Source organism: Euprymna scolopes, chromosome 35, assembly GCF_053919585.1.
Source record: "Euprymna scolopes isolate OS-2025 chromosome 35, ASM5391958v1, whole genome shotgun sequence".
In the NCBI taxonomy this organism is placed as follows: Eukaryota; Metazoa; Mollusca; class Cephalopoda; order Sepiida; family Sepiolidae; genus Euprymna; species Euprymna scolopes.
In genome coordinates, this window is record NC_136516.1 from 25,922,451 (window position 1) to 25,939,950 (window position 17,500).

General features: G+C 35.3%; 1 protein-coding gene across 2 annotated transcripts in view; it reads left to right on the top strand.

Moving 5' to 3' along the window:
- The first annotated feature begins 10,958 nt into the window (after positions 1 to 10,958).
- The window catches only part of LOC145259748 (atrial natriuretic peptide receptor 2-like), a 182,065-nt gene continuing 175,523 nt past the window's right edge, over positions 10,959 to 17,500 (top strand). The window contains exon 1 of one of the 2 annotated variants that reach the window (XM_080117454.1): positions 10,959 to 12,610. In XM_080117454.1, the coding sequence (XP_079973580.1) occupies positions 12,304 to 12,610 (307 nt within the window). In that variant the 5' untranslated portion in view covers positions 10,959 to 12,303. The remainder of the gene's footprint in view (positions 12,611 to 17,500) is intronic. The other variant, XM_080117455.1, reaches the window with a different exon arrangement.

Below are 17,500 nucleotides of genomic sequence, written 5' to 3' on the forward strand. Positions count from 1 at the left end.
CCTCAACCCGACCGCCCATACGACAGTCAACCATTACGCTAATCGGAGACTACTGTGCGAGTAGTGACTTAACGATGTTTTGACATAAATGCAACTTTGTGTGCGTTCCTTCCTTATAGACTCCGAAACGGCTGACCAGATTTTCTTTAAAATTTACAGACCTTTAGTGTATAAGTGACCTAGTTAAATTTTTTCTCAGAATACACCTGATAATCGAAACCGTTATTTTAATTTATCTATCATCAGTAAAGCCGTGAAAATTCTACTGTGGGTAAGTTGATAGCGTGTTTCTTTTTCGTTGGCATGGCGTAGTTTATAGGTTCAAACTCCGCACGTAAATTTCTTAGTTTTTTTTCATTAACGGCCAAGAATTTTATAGGACTTGAAAATTCACGTTTTTTTTTCATGACGTGGTTTGCAGGTTCAAACCCCGCACGTAAAATTGTTAATGTTTTTCTTTCGTAAACTTGAAAGAAGTTTATATGAAATAATTTTATAAAAAAAAGCAGTAGGTTCTCTAGAGTGCGATGTAGAATGGTATATTTTGGACTAAGTTATTGCATGGAGGCCTGTGAAGCTTCCTCCCGGGAGATTTCATAGATTTCGATAACAATAAAAATATAGGAGTGTGAAATATTCGTTGATCATCATTCAATCTCAGGCAACGTCCGGTCTCCCTGCTGATATATATATATATATATATATATATATATATATATATATATATATATATATATATATATTTTTTATTACATTTTCACCCCAAACAAGGCAAATTGCCACTTTGGTGTAGGGGGCTACTATCAGGGGCAACAACTACTGGGGTACTATGTAGGGATTTGGGATATATATATATATATATATATATATATACATATATATATATATATATATATATATATATATATAAGAGTGTAAGCAGCAACAATTGTTGATTTTTAAGACTTCATTTTTTAATATTTTGAAATATTTTCATAACGCGTTTCGAGCCTTATTTAGCTCTCTTCAAATATTTTTTAGTTAAAAGTTTTTTTAGTTAAAAGTTTGTTTTAAGGTGAACAGTTTATGGGATTCCCTTTTGGAGACCATTTTAGTTCAGCTAGCACGATTGTGCTTTTAAAAGATATGTGGATGTGAGACTGGTTGTCTAATGATTAAGGGTTTATTATTATTTTTGTTAAATCCATTTGGTGAGTGGGAGGTGTTAAGTCTATTTAGTGAATATTTTCATCATTTTTTTTTCCTTTTTGAAGTGTGTGCGCCAGTGCATGAGTTGCGCGTGTGTATCAGTGCCTATTGGTTAGAATCAGTGAGTTCTTCTTTCCACATGTGTGTGCGCGTGCCCGTGTGTGTGTCTGTGCGTGTAAGAGGGAGGGAGGGAGAGAGAGAAAGAGAGAGAGAGAGAGAGAGAGAGAGAGAGAAATAGAAAGACAAGGAGTGCGTGGACGCGACATACGTGTGTGATTGTTTTGATATGTTTTGTCGAGTGTGTGGGTGTACACATGTATGTGCATGGCATGCCTATGGGTGCGCCGTGCTGTGTTGGCCTTTGTATTCCTATTTACTTGTCTCGCCATGAGGGTCTAGTAAGGCACAAGTTCGGTTCCCAATATAAACATACATCTCTCCTTGGAATCACACAACCATTACTTTATATATATATATATATATATATATATATATATATATATATATATATATATATATATAAAATTTCCCCCCACTCTATATCTGTGCCTAAATCAAAACGCAGATTCCATGAACAAAGCTTCTTTGTTAGAACTGCACGCCTGTGGAACTCTGTTCCGTCTGCCTGCTTCCCTCCGGACTACAACTTGGATGTCTTCAAGTCCAATGTTAACAAATTCCTAATGAACCGCCCCCTTAAGTAAACATTTCAGCAAATCTCCTCACTAACGTAATGTACTTGCAATAACCCTTATCCCTGAGTGGCTTCCGGGCCTTGATAAGTGGTGATCACTGTGTAAAAAAAAAAAAAAAAAATATATAATTTTTTTTTTTTAAATTACATTAAAAAAAAATGATATATATACCGCTCCCCATGTGGGGGTACCAAATTGGTTAAAAAGGGAAAATAATTCCCAACTCGCATTTAGTAAAAATGCACTTTCGTAAATGATTGAATTCATTCAAAACATATCGCTAAAACCAAAACAAAACAACATATATATATATATATACATATATATATATATATATATATATATATATATATATATATATATATAAGCAAACAGTTAATAAAACATGTTAAAAAACACTTTGAAATGAATTAAAAACATATTTAATCTGAAAAGGAAACACTAGATAAGTGGATAGTCCTTAATCCGCGGAGTTTCGAAGAAATACTTTCCTTCTTATCAGAGGGTAGGAATTAGCAAAATTCGGGATCGGATTTTGCATGCAAAAGTATTTGATGAAACAACAAGTAAGTCAAAGCAAAGATCTTACTTGATAACAAAAAAGTGAAGCGGAGGGAATATGTTGAAGAAAAAGGTGATTACACGTGAATGGATAGTCTGGTGGAAGATAAATATCCAGTGACGGTAATATATATATATATATATATATATATATATATATATATATATATATATATATATATATATATATATTATGGCTATGTAAAGACAAAATTTAAACTTGTTCGAAAATATTCTTTATTTTAGATTGTGAAATTAAAAAAATAAAAATGAATACGTCAGCTGACCGGTTTCGAAGCTCGCTCAACAGAGCTAAAATCGAGCTTAATTACGTTTTAAAAAAAAGTGGGGGACCATGAATCAGAGATGAAAAAGTAGGGGGGGGGTAATATATGTATAAAAAAGGGGTGGATTAATTATTAAATAGAAACTAGATCAAGCCCTAAGAGATTCTCTTTTTGTTTGCAAAGAGGAGGTCTCAGAGTCTTAATATATATAATTTCTAGAATTTGGAGATGGTAAAGAGAGTGCGACTTGCTAAGGGTGGGAAAAAAGTCCGCACTAAAATCCAAAACGCAAATACGATTATTTATACGGTGCTCTCCTATACATTAGCCATGGGTATTGTTCAAAACGTCCGAAGGTAGGTAATTTCCATTTCGAATTTTGGATGGAGCATGTTGTTTTACCCTATTATCTAATCTTTGAAACGTTCGCCCGACGTAGCGCACACCGCAGCTACATTTAACTAACTAAATAAATAATAGAATTGTTATGGTGGGGGTGGGGGAAGACCGTCTTTACAAATTGAAGACAAAATGAGTTTACAAGAAAAAACCACACGGATATTTGATGCAAAGTAACATTGTTGTACGACAGAAGAAATTTGCTTGGCAAATCTTTCACTAATATTACCTAGCCAAGGTAGGCGTAGGTAGATAGGGCATTTGTCGACAGATGCCCGTTTAATTTTATTGAAATTAGAAATTTTATTTCTAATTGTAGATTCCACGATTTGCAATGGAAAACCATTATTGCAAAGAGTCTTGGTAATAAATTTTACTTCATCATTTAATTTGGTCTCTGAACATATCATACAAGCTCTATTGATAAGCGTGTTGATAAGATTATATTTTTGTTTGGTGGGGCAAAAAGAGTTCCAACGTGTGTAAAGATCAGTGAATGTAGGTTTACGGTAGATGGAAGTCAAGAAAACGGAAGGTGTTTTACACACCAGTACATCTAGAAAAGGAAGGGAAGAATTACTTTCCTTTTCTATAGTAAAATTTAGAACTGGGTGAATATTATTAAGGGATGCAAAAAAAGGTATCTGCTTCCGTTTCATTGTTGAACAGACAAAAAGTGTCGTCAACATAACGAAAATAAATATCTGGTTTTTGAAAGCCAGATAAAAGACTCTTTTCATGGAAACCTACGAAAATATTCGCCAGAGCCGGTCCTTGGGAAGAACCCATCGAAACACCATCTATCTGCCTATACATAATGTTATTAAAACTGAATTCGACCGACATGGTGGCGAATTCCATAAGTTCCACAAAAATATTCTCAGGAATAGGGGAGTTGGGAGCTGACTGCGATAAAGGGCATCGGCAAATATATCAATAGTCTCTGAGAGTAGAACGCAGGTAAATAGGCTTTCAATATCAAAAGAACACATAAATTTGTCAGTCTGATTATAATTCTGCATAAATTTAGCAAAAGAAAAAGAATCTTTAATGCAGAAAGAACTATACTCTTCCAAAACTGGTTCTAAAATATTAGTAAGCCATTTGGCTACTTTATGCTGTGCGGAACCTATCATGGATAATATCGGTCTTAAAGGTACATCACTCTTATGAGTTTTAGGTAAACGATAGAGACGGGGACGTAGTGAACCAGTCGGTTTGATTAAATCAGAAATGAAGGAAGAAAGAGCTCCACTCTTCACTCATTTGACTAGACGTCTTTGGAATCTAGATTCAATAGATACAGTAGAGTCATGTGCCTCTACCGGACCTAGCTGTACAAATTTAGAGGTGTCATTGAGGATTGTCATCATTTTATTGATATAATCCTGGTGGTCAAGTATAACAACACCAGATTCACTAAACGAATCCAAATGTCGAAACGACCATTTCCGTGTTATCAAAACACTACGCCAGAATAAATCTCTTACTATCACTAAACCGGACAAGCAAACTTTTATCTATATTTTATATTTTGCATAATGCTGGCCGTTCTTCTCTTCTGACGAGAAGCACTTAGCTCCCAAATACCATGGCCTAAATGAGTTTTACTCTCTTATTCTTTCTTTATTGGTCTGATGATATAATAATGTTATATGTAATTTTTAATCCTCATCTTTATTATATATACATATATATATATATATATATATGTACACACACACACACACACACACACACACACACACACACACAAACACACACATATATATTTATATGAATATTTTAGAAAACTAAATGATCTTATAAAATGTTTTATTAAATGATTAAAATATTTTTTTTACCTGTGACTTTTGGTGTAAGGCACCATTTTCAAATACTAAAATCTCAGAAAAGTGATTTTAATTATTTAATAAAAAAAGTTATAACATTTTTGGTTTTCTAAAAATTAAATAAAAGATGTGAGTAAACTCCATTTAAAAGTCGCGCCAAACACGCAAACATCGCTTTAGACTGACAATAATCGTCGATTACTTCGGATGTATCGTTTTATATCTCCACTCGGGGCTGCTCACTCGGGGTTAATACCACCAGAGAAATGAAGAAAAATACAAAAACAAAAGTAAAATTAAAAAAGTCGTTTTTAAAAGCGTGTTTTGCATCGAATGTCGCAGAAAAAAATATTTTAATCCAGGGGTTCTCAACCGGGGTCCACATGGACCCAAGGGGTCCATGGAATATTTCTGGGGGGTCTACAGGCAAAACATTACAAAATACAATACAAGATATTGGTAAAGAATTGTTATCACTCTAATTTAGATTATTATTATTATTATTATTATTATTATTATTATTATTATTATTATTATTATTACTATTATTATTATTATTATTATTATTATTGTTGTTGTGTCTGTATCAATAACAACACGAACGCAGAAAGTAAAGGTAAAAAAAAATATATTAAGACGAAAATGTAATACATATTTACAAAGGTTCAGTTGTACTGCAGTTGGAAGATTGTCCGGCAGAGGGCGGGTTAAAGTCTTTCATGGAGCAACCAGCACATGCGTCTTGCCTATCCGGCGTTCGAACACAGCTCCCTGGTCTTGCTGACTTGATACCTTTATCTGTATCTTTTCACCCACGTATGCTAATTAGTGGGCGTCCCCACAACAATAATTATTATCATAATTATTATAGTTGTTGTAGAATACTTTATCTGCATTGAATTAGTTTTCATTTTAAAAAAAGCTTAATTATATAATATTTCTTTGATTATTAAAACCTCAAAATTTAATTAGTGAAAAATAGAAGATTGTTTTATGACCAATAGTTATGAAGGGGCTCACCAAGATAAAAAGAAAGGAAAAGGGGTCCATGAGTAAAAAAAAGGTTGAGAACCAGTTTTCATCATTTAATAAAATATTCTATAACATTATATGGTTTGGGTCGTTCCATATATATATAACCGGAAATATCTAAACTTTTTGGGCCACGCCAGATAAAATGTCTAGTCCCTCGAGCATGTTAATATGAGTGACCAAAGAAATAGAACGATAAAAAGAATAATAAAAATAAAGGGTTAGGATATTAGTAAGATAAAAACCTGTGATGAATGGATCGTTCAAGCACTTTGCTCATCCTCCTACACATAAACCATTTTTCATTTCATTTGCTTTCATACGGTGTTTTTTATTGTTGAATTCAACAATAAAAACACCGTATGAAAACAACGCTAGCAAACAAATACTGGGAACTCAAGGAAAGCGGACGTTTGCCGGTAGCCGAATGGAAAATAGTAAGACAAGCAAACACATGTAGAGACCTAGACGACCCATGTATATTATGCTTTCATGAAAAATTTGCTATCCTGTACTTTAAAGAACCCCAACATCTATTAAACTGTAGGAGAGAAATAGCGAACAACTGTGTTCACACGATAAAATTTACTCTAGGATAGAGATACAAAATAATTTAAAACTAACAAAAACAATAGAAAATAAACAAATAAATAAATAAAATAAATAAACATGCATAAACTATCACACATATATGTATATATATATATATATATATATATATATATATATATTTATGTATATATATAAGCTAACATATAAAAAAAACTAACCTAGATTTAAAACAGGTCAATACACAAGATATCCAGGCTAAATAGAGCACACACAAAGGAACAGGTCAACCAGAGGTCAAATGGGCCTTTGTCCTGTAAGTGCATGTTCATTGGCTGATAGGAAGGGCACAGTGGATACACAGCTGATTGACTAACTAAAATCTCAATAGAAGGTGCATATATAAAAACAACAGACAACTACAAAAGTCGCGCATAAGCCTGAAGAATCCTAGGGTGGATGAAACGCGGAATATTCAGTGTAGCTTAATCGCCATATATATTTTATAAATTACTAACTAGCTCTACCTACATATTGAGCACTTTTGAAGTAAATACTTAAGTTTACGCATAAATGTATACTTTTGTTTATTAATTTTATGTGAGTAAATGAAGTAGTTATACACCCCCCATATATATATATATATATATATATATATATATATATATATATATATATATATATATATATATATATATATACACGAGAGGTGTTCCAAAAGTAATGTCTCTTATTTTATATTTCAACCGAATGGATCAGAGGAGATTCCAAATTGCATCGTTATGATGATTGAACTTATGCATTCATGGCTTGAAACTTTCATTTCTCTATTGCAGATATTGACGGCGTGATACTCTAAGAAAGCAGCCCCTGTCGTGGATGTTCATCAGAAACAGAGACGTGTCTTAGAATTCCTAGCAAATATGCATTGAGAATGGTGGTGACTACGTAGAAAAATAAATATATAAAAGTTCGCTTGTTTAAATGGTATTATTTCCGTCTTTGTAGCTCTTCAACTTTTTGAGTTAAAAAATAGGATGCTTTCATTTTGCTAGGACCCTCTTATATATATATATATATATATATATATATATATATATATATATATATATAATAAATGAATTGTTAAAAGGAAAGATGGAAGAATAGAGCTGAATATGTATAGTAGACCGTGTAAATAACACAAAAAAGGACTAGAAAAATACATAATGCAGAACACCGAAAGAGCAATTACTGCAGCGAGAGACATGGAAGAAACAAACAAGATAGAAAAAGAGACGAAGAATATGACGAGGAAAGAAAAATGGAAAGAGAAATAGCTACATGGACGATTCATAATGATGACAAAAGAAGAGCCAAACGAAAACACTTGGAAATGGCTACAAAAAGGAAACCTTAACAGGGAAACTGAATCATTGATAACAGCTGTACAAGATAACGCAATTAGAACAAACCACATCAAAGCAAAGGTCGACAAGACACAAGAAAACACCAAATGCAGACTCTGTGGACAAAGAGACGAAACAATAAACCACATAATAAGTGAATGCAGCAAACTAGCCCAAAAGAATATAAAAATAGACACGACTAAGTGGGGAAGGCAGTACATTGACAATTATGCAAACAATTGCATTTTGAACACACAAACGTATGGTACAAACACAAACCGGCAGCAGTACTGGAAAATGGAAGTCATAAAATTCTATAGGACATGGATATACAAACTGATAAACCCATCAAAGCAAGAAAACCGGATGTCGAAATAGTTAACAAGAAGGAAAAGTCCTGCTAGATTGTAGACTTTTCCATCCAGCAGGCCACAGAGTGAAGATGAAGGAGAAAATACACGGAACTTGCCAGAGAACTGGAAGGAATCTGGAAAATAAGAAATGTAAAGATAATACCACTAATAGTAGGAGCACTAGGAACGATACCAAAAAACTTTGAAAAAAGAAGGGGAGAGATTGGAATCGGAGGGATGACAGAGAAGATACAACGAATTTCAATAATGAAAACTGCAAAAATATTAAGGAAAATCCTTGAATGCGGAGACTAACACCACATATAAACTACACACAAACTGGACACACAGAAACGGCTACAGATACAAAACACAAAGGAACATCACACGGAATCAAGAGAACTGAAACTGTATAATTGAAAAATGCCGATCTACTTTTTTTTTTCTCTGTGTGAGTGTCATCATAAACAGGCACCACATCAAATAAGGAGGATCAAAGAGGATGGAAATACCGGGAGGAGAAAGCACTAGCCCGACCTCCGCTATGTGAGTGCAAAGAGGACTGGCACCTTGGGGAGGCTTATTGCCACCCACATTCCAGTGAAGACTAATGATTTTCGCCAACAAGAAATCAATAGTAAGCGGCTGTTGCGATAACGCAAATTCTGTTGTAAAGTTTATCGAAGGATGTGGCGAGTTCTGGAAATCCGGAGAAACTTGTTGTCACTCAGATTCCAGGGAACACCACAAGCTGTTCTCAAAGAATAATTTTTGATGATGACTTGTGTGGTTACTCCTAGTGAGTAATAAGATTCGGAGTAATAATAATACTGTCAACATAAACTGCCTTGACTAAAAATTTTAATTTTTATAGTAAACTAGCCTGTGTGCCCAGCGTTGCCCGGGTATTTAAAAGTGTGTTGAGCAAAAAGGAAAAAAAGTTGCAGTAGGCAGGCAGGCTCGAACCCGTACCGCGAAGGAGGAAAAGAATGTGAAAAAACAAAAGAAGGTTACGTCTTTGCTGTTGTGCCCATCACCAAACTGGAAGTGACATAGGTTTAAATTAATTAAAGTTAGTTAATCGAAAATAGAGAATGGCTTTCGAAAATATCCGCGAAAAAAGCACCCCTCCCAGTAGATCAGTGCCCAGTTGAAGGTGAAGGAATTCACGTTTTTAAGCCAATTTTTCGATATTTGTCGTCCGAAGAATCGAGCTTAAGAACAATATTAATCTCGTGAAAATCCGTCGCCTTTGTCGAAAGTTTTTGCGCGACACGCAAACATACATACATACATTTAAACTGAGAGGTGAGATTTATGTTATAGATTTAAATTAAAATTTTTCTTGTATTTTTCTTGTCCGTTTATCTTCTTATATTAAATTCTTAGTCTTGAATATTAAGGAACGTGACTATCCATGCAACAGGATTAAAAACAAGATATTCAAAACACGTATAAACCTTTCTTGGATCAACAGTCAGTTTGCATACATATGCTTTCGGAGATGTTGGATGTGTATGAGAATTGCAATGACTTTTGATGCTTACGTCACGTGTGTGTAATTGTTTTTTTTTTTTTTTGTGAGAACGTATGTGTGTCTATGTCCATTTGATTTCACTGGTGTGGGAGCATACAAAAAATGTGGGAATTGTGTTTGACGTCATCAGATGCCTAAAACTGTGTACGTGTATACACACAATTGAAGGAGTTCATATGTGTGTGTGTGTGTGTGTGTGTGTGTGTGTGTGTGTGTGTGTGTGTGTGTGTGTGAGAGAGAGAGAGAGAGAGAGAGCGTACAAAAAGTAGGGATGTTTTAATAGGCACGAGCGATTAAATAGGAATAAAAGAAAAGTAGCACTTTCTTTCATGAATCAAGTGGTTTGTTGGGTTATGTGAATTTTTGCGATGTCAGACATTTGACCTCCACTCTATCTCTCTCCCTTTCTGTCCCTCCTTCCCTACTTCTCCTCCCTCTCCATCTCGCTCTTTCTCTCTCTCCCTCTATCTCCCCCAACTCTCCTCCTCTATCCCTCTCCCCTCTCCTCCTCTCTCCATCTGTTTTCCCCTCTTATCCTCTCCATCTTGCTCTCCTTGTCTCCCTCCCTCTCATCCTCTCTCGCCCTTCTCCTTATCTCTCCATTTGTTTTCTCTTCTCACCCTCTCCATCTCGCTCTCCTTCTCCCTCCGTCTCTTTCTCCCTCCCCCTCTCCATCTTCCTCCCTCTCGCTTTTCTTCTTCTCTCTCTTCCCACTCTCAACCTCTCTATCTCACTCTCCTTCACTCTCTCTCTCTCCTCCTCTCTATCCCTCTCCTTCTCTCTTCATCTGTTTTCCCTTCTCACCGTCTCCATCTCGCCCCGTCTCTTTCCCCGTCCCCCTCTCTATCTCCCCCACCCCATCATCTCGCTTTCCTTCTCTCTCCATAACTCTCCCCTTTTCACCCCCATCTCGCTCTAACCCTTTCTCACTTTCTTTTATATCTATTCCAGTCCCTCTCTCTCTTCATCAATCTTGCTTTCTTCTCTCCCTTTTCTTCTCTCTCATTTTTTGTTCCCTTCGCATTTTTCTCTAACTTGTATACATACCTTGTTTACCTCGCCCATAAAAAAACAAAAAAAAAACAACCCCCCCCCCAAAAAAAACAGAAGCACTCACTAAAACAGAATAAAGTCAAAAACAACGTTTTGTTTTCACCAAACATTATCTTTCGGGACAAGATCAAAGTGTAGTATCTGTTCTTCAGATGCTGCACTTCAATTTCTTGTTCTTTGTCAGTGGAGGAGAAATCCTTCACGACTGAGACAATTTTTATTTTTATTCCTTTTCTCCACGTTAAAAAACGACCCTGGTGTCTAACTCTGTCCCGTGGGGAGGCATTGTAAATAGGAACATTATCTTTCGTTTCACTCTCCCCTCTTATCTTTCATGCTCTCTTCCCTTTCTATACACTTCTTCCCCCCCCACCTTTATATCTTCTCCATCTTTTCTCTCTCTTTGCAACCTCCCTTCTCTTCCTCTGTCTCTATACCTTGTATACGTCGACCGCCACAAAAAAAAAAAAAAAAAGCAGAAGCACTCACTAAAACAACCATTATCTTTCGTCTTACTCTCCCTCGCTTATCTTTCATGCTCTCTTCTCTTTCTCTCTATATACTTCCCCCCCCCCTTTTATATCTACTCCATCTTTTATCTCTCTCTTAGCAACCCCCCTTTCTCTTTCTCTGTCTCTATACCTTGTTTACGCCGACCGCCCCCCCCCCAAAAGCACTAAATGAAAACCAATGTTTTGTTTTCACGAACTAGCGCTTTTATGTTTTCTTTTCACACGCGACTAATGCGACCCGCGACATTGACCCTTCAACAACATAAAATCACACGTGCACGGATTTCTATGCAATCGAACAGAAAAAAAAAAAAAAAATAACGCTCAAATTCAAAACAAAGGATCAATTTTTTCTACGCCGTCACGAACGCATCAAGAAACGAAAAGAAACGAATGAAAGCAAGAAAAAAGAATAATTTAACAAATATTCAAACGTACATTTTCCATTTATACAACGAAACGTGACGATGGCTCAATGGTTAACAACAAGGACTGATAACCTGTGTGTGCGCATGTGTCAAGTTTGATTCCAGGTCGTTCCAAAGAAATACTTTCACTTACGGTATTGACAACCTTCACGTGGTCCTTTTCATAAGAACAAGATGTCTCTCTAAAAATAAATTCCAGCAAGAAAAATATCAGGGAAACCAATGCGAACGACAGAATCAACTGATCCCTAAGCAGTAAATAAGAATTTCTACAAAATATTTTAAAACATGCGCAAAAGTCTGGTGTTTATTTTTTTGTATCCAACTTTTCCAAAATAAGGAGAATACGCAATAAATATCCCATGAGTTATCTCCTTCGTTTATTTCAATTATGGATCAAATTGATCAAGTCATCAAGATAAAAGAAATGGATTTCATTTTCATCCGAAATACGTAACTTCATCCAAGATTCGTCCAAGACATCTCCAAATGGATGACCTTGTTATTTTCTGCCTCCTGCTTGCAGCTGGGTTCGGCTGGTGCCAGTGTCATACAACAGAGGAAGAAATCAAAATTGGATTTCTCGTGCCGCTTTCTGGTCACAGCCCAATGGCCGTAAAGGGCTCAATTGGGGCGATGCTGTTGGCGATTGAACAAGTCAATAATGATCCCACACTGACGGCCCTCAGAGAACACGATGTCGCTTTTGCGTTCGATGAAATCGATACGGGTTGCACACCAATAAAGACCTTGATCAATATTTTAGACCAGAGAAAGGCATACGATGTTTTTGTTGGTGAGTAAAACTATTTTTTCTGCACGATTGTACTTGATTTAAATCTATGACTCTCTCCTCCAGATATATATATATATATATATATATATATATATATATATATATATATATATATATATATATATATATATATATATATATACACTTGTGCCCGATATTATTCATACCCCTCGGATCTTTGAGATTTCTATAAGAATATTGCTCAAACCAGAAGGTAGACAATATTAAAGGGATTTCAAACAATAAATCAAGCATAAGCATTTAATTTAAACTCAACAAATAAATAAATTATGCAAGTTTGAAACATTATACAAAGAAAAACAATAATGGCACTAGTTCAAAATTATTCATACCTCTCTTACTAATAGTCAATAGCATGCCCTTTATTCTTAATAACTGCCTGTAACCGTTTGGGATATTTATCAACAAGGTTTTTACAAGCATCAACACTGATTTTTGACCATTCTTCAATGCAGTAGTTCTCTTAATCCCTCAAATTTCTAGGTTTCCGCTTTTTAACCTCAGTTTTCAATATGTGCCAGAGGTTTTCGATAGGGTTCAGGTCGGGACTCTGGCTAGGCCATTCCAAAACATTAATTTGATTATCCTCAAACCATTTCTTGACTATTTTGGCAGTATGTTTTGGATCATTATCCTGTTGAAGGACCCAGTTTGGTCCTAAATGGAGCTTCTCCGCATCCTGTCTAATGCTTTTCTGGAGTATCTCCAAATATTGCTCCTTCTTCATGCTTCCATCTATCTTGACCAAACTACCTGGACCACTAGCCGAAAAGGAGCCCCAAAACATTAGGCTACCACCACCATGTTTCACCGTGGGTATGGTGTTCTTTGGGTTGTAAGCTTCTCCTTTCTTCCTTCAAACGTAAGAAGCATCCATATGGCCAAACAATTCAATTTTTGTTTCGTCAGTCCACAAAATACTTGAGAAAACGGACTCTGGAGAATTCACATGGGTCCTAGCAAACTTTAGACGTGCTGCAAGGTGTTTTCCGGTGTGCAATGGAGTCCTTCTTGGTCCTGCTTCCTTTCAGACCATTTTCATGCAGAGTCCTTTGCAATGTTTGCCTTGATATTTTTATGCCAGAAGACTCCAGATTTTCTAAAATGTCCTTATTAGTGGTGGTTGGATTTGCATTAACACTTCTTACAATATTCCTGGTGGCTCTAGCAGACAGTTTCCTTTTCCTTCCTCTACCAATCAAGTTGTTTGTTGTGTGGTGGCTCTGGAATTTTTTGATGATGCTCTGTACTGTTGCTGTAGGGACCTCAAATTTCTTGGAAATTGACTTGTAACCTAAACCATCCTTATGTGAATTCACAATTTTAGTCCTAAGATCATTACTAAGCTCTTTTTTCTTCCCCATTCTAATAATTTTTATTCTTTTATTGGTTTTCAGTTGATATCATTTTAATTTCTGAAAAATGCAAAAAACGAAATGAAATTAATCAAAGGTTGTATAAAAGCATTCAAAATAAGAATCAAACAGAAAACAAACAGTCAGAAACTCGATTAATACTGAAAAAATAAGGGGGTATGATTATTTTTGAACATTGCAGATTTTATAAATAGCTGTATATTTCTTTTATTACAAGTATCCCGAGATTTTAAAATGACGAAAATGATCAGAAGAGGTTTATTAAGAATATGTATCAATATGGACGTAAACAATAAATTCTTACAAAAGTTACACCTAATAAACTCAATTTTCAAGGGGGGTATGAATAATATCGGGCACAAGTGTATATATATATACAAGCTGGCCGCCCGGCGTTGCCGGCTGTAAAATAGGCATAAATATTATATTTTAATTAATGCAAATTTCTTATCTATGATATAAATCCTACCTGTCTGTTTAAATGTATGTATGTATGTATGTATGTATGTATGTATGTATGTATGTCAGGTCATGTCATATGCTACTGGTACCATGTAACCCAGTACTACCTGCCTCATGGTCGGGTCACCGGCGACTAAACTGGTCCCCCCACCAGACTTGTTTGATGAGGAGGGCGGCTAGTCTCCCTGAAGGATTAAAAACAAGACCTTCCAAAGGGCGAATGAACTCTTTTTCTGGGTCAACGGCCAACTAGCACCGTGTATATTTGTGTGTGTGTGTGTGTGTATGTGTATGTGTATATGTGTATTGGGGTAGAGAGGGCTCCCGTAAGCCGTGGTGAAGGCAACCTTTCTAGGAGAAGCAAATCTCTGATTTAAAAAACCATAAAGCGGAAGACCAGTACCCGCATTAAGCTGGTCTGCAGTTCAATTTGTTGCTGGCTATCTTGCTCAGGTTTGTTTCTGGATCTCAACATTTTGAACCGAGAGAGAGACTTAGCTGTCGTACAAAGCTAAGACTCTGTAACATCATATTTGTATAGATACTCCCTCAGACATTTGGGCTCATGGATTTTAAATGTCTGAGGGAGTGGCACTCGTCTGACAAGACGTTGCAATCATCATATGTATGTATGTATGTATGCATGCCTAAAACTACGACTTAGGCGACGGATGTTCACGAGATCAGTATCGGTTTGAAGCCCGACCCTTCGGACGACAAATATAAAAAAAAAATGGCTAAAAATATTAATTCCTTCACCCTCAACTAGGCACTTTTCTACAGGGAGGGATCGTTTTTTTTCGCCGATATTTTCGAAAGTCATCCCATCTTTTCGATTAACTAGCCTTAATTTAAACCTTCACCACTTCCGGTTTGGGATGGACGCAACGGCAAGGATGTCACGTTTTTTTGGGGGGGGGTCACGTTTTTTTTTCTTTCTTCGCGGTACGAGTTCGAGCCTGCCTGCCCACTACCACTTTTTTATTTATTTATTTTTTTTGCTCAACACACACTTCCAAACACTCGGGCAACGCCGGGCACTCAGGCTAGTTTATTATAAACAGAAATATTCTAAGTATTAAATGTAACGTTTAATTGCTTTTAAAAAATGAAGTAAAAAAAATATGGACAGAAACTGAGACATGTGCATGTGAATATTATGTTTTTTTTTCTAAACAGTTCACTTCTTGTAAATAAAAAGAATACTCGAGTTGAGATCGAAACCTAAACTTAAAGACAGTGAGGCAAGTACGATAACTATTAGGCCAGCTTGCCACGTTCTTTAAATGTTGTTTCCAGCTTAGTTATTCTTAACATAAGAAAGCTGTCATGTTTCACGATCGCACATGCGCAGTTGTGAAACTGTTGACACAGAGATAAAAATCCGATCACACCCACGTGTCAATTTTTCAATTGTGATCACTTAGCAGCCCTTTTATCCATATGAAAACCGATTAAAAGTTTTCCACGTATATGAATACCCTATATACCAAGATTCAAATTTGTAGATAAAAACTTCGTTGAGTATATAGGTTGAGATGTGTAATCACACAGACACACACACACGTTTTCACTTTTATAGATACACTAGCAGATGTACCCGATGTTGCCCGGTATTAAATGTAAGGTTAAATTCTTTAAAAGAGAAAAAAGATTTTTAAAAAAAGGGAAAGAAACTCAGACGTGCATGTAAGTAATATGCTTTATTTTTAAACAGTTCACTTCTTGTAAAAAAAAAAAAAAGAAAAATACTCAAGCTGAAATCGAAACCAAATCCTAAAGACAGTGAGTCAAGTATGATAATCATTAGGCCAGCTTGCCATGATTAAAAATCGTCTTCAAATCTACTTATTCTTAACATAAAGAAGCCATCACGTTAACAATTCGCACATGCCCAGTCGTGAAACAGTTTACAAACAGATAAAAATATGATGACCCTCAAGGACCAATTTTTCAATTTTTGACCCTTCAGCGGCCCTTGTTTCCGGATGAAAACTGATTAAAAAGTTTTCCGCATGTCTGACTACCCTATATAACAAATTTCAAGTCTGTACATCAAATATTCGTTGAGGTTATAGTTTAAGAGTTCTCCTCACACACACATTCTGACTTGTATATAATATATAGGTTATTAACTTAAAGACTCTAAGACAAGAAAACTAAACTCTCAAGTACCTTATGCCATAAAAACCAAAAGTTAGGTTGGATGGGGGAAGGGGAAAAGAAAAAAGATGTTTATTATCTTCAAAGACCTCACTCATCCTTTTTACCGTTTTTTTTTGATTCCCACCCAGGTTGTATTTTAACTTGATAAACGAAATAGAAAAATGTATTTGGTGGAAATGTCACTTTTGACGGTAATTCTTGGCCTGAAGACGTAATCCCCCAACAAGGGTGATTACAGAAACATGTATGCACATATGAAGCCATTAATGCTTGTATAAATAAAATTAATATACCTGCTCTGTTCACTCATTGAACACTATTTTGGTAGACACATGTTGTTTCATTGGATGTACTTCTAGGAAACTAAACTCTACTGGCTATATATATATATATATATATATATACATGTGTGTGTGTTATAAAATATATATATATATATATATTTTTTTATAACTTAATACTTAGCTCTACCTATGTATTGAGCACTGTTAAAGTACATACTTAAAATTTGCGCATAAAATTATATTTTCATATATTAATTTATGTGATTAAATGAAGTATATATATATATATATATATATATATATATATATATATATATATATATATATATATAATTTAGCAAAACTGGTAATTAGTAAAAATCTGAAGAAGGTGCTCAATACTTATTATTTATTTATTTATTTATTTAATTATTAAATCTTAAAACTTAAATGCTGTCAGATCAAAATTGAGGACCCCCCCCATTTTTTTTTTTCACCTTTTTCTAATATTGTCTTTCCAAATCATAATAACCACTTCTGTTCAAGTCTGACGAAGTTGCTGGATCATTGATACGATTCGGTAACAGAAACATGTGTAACTA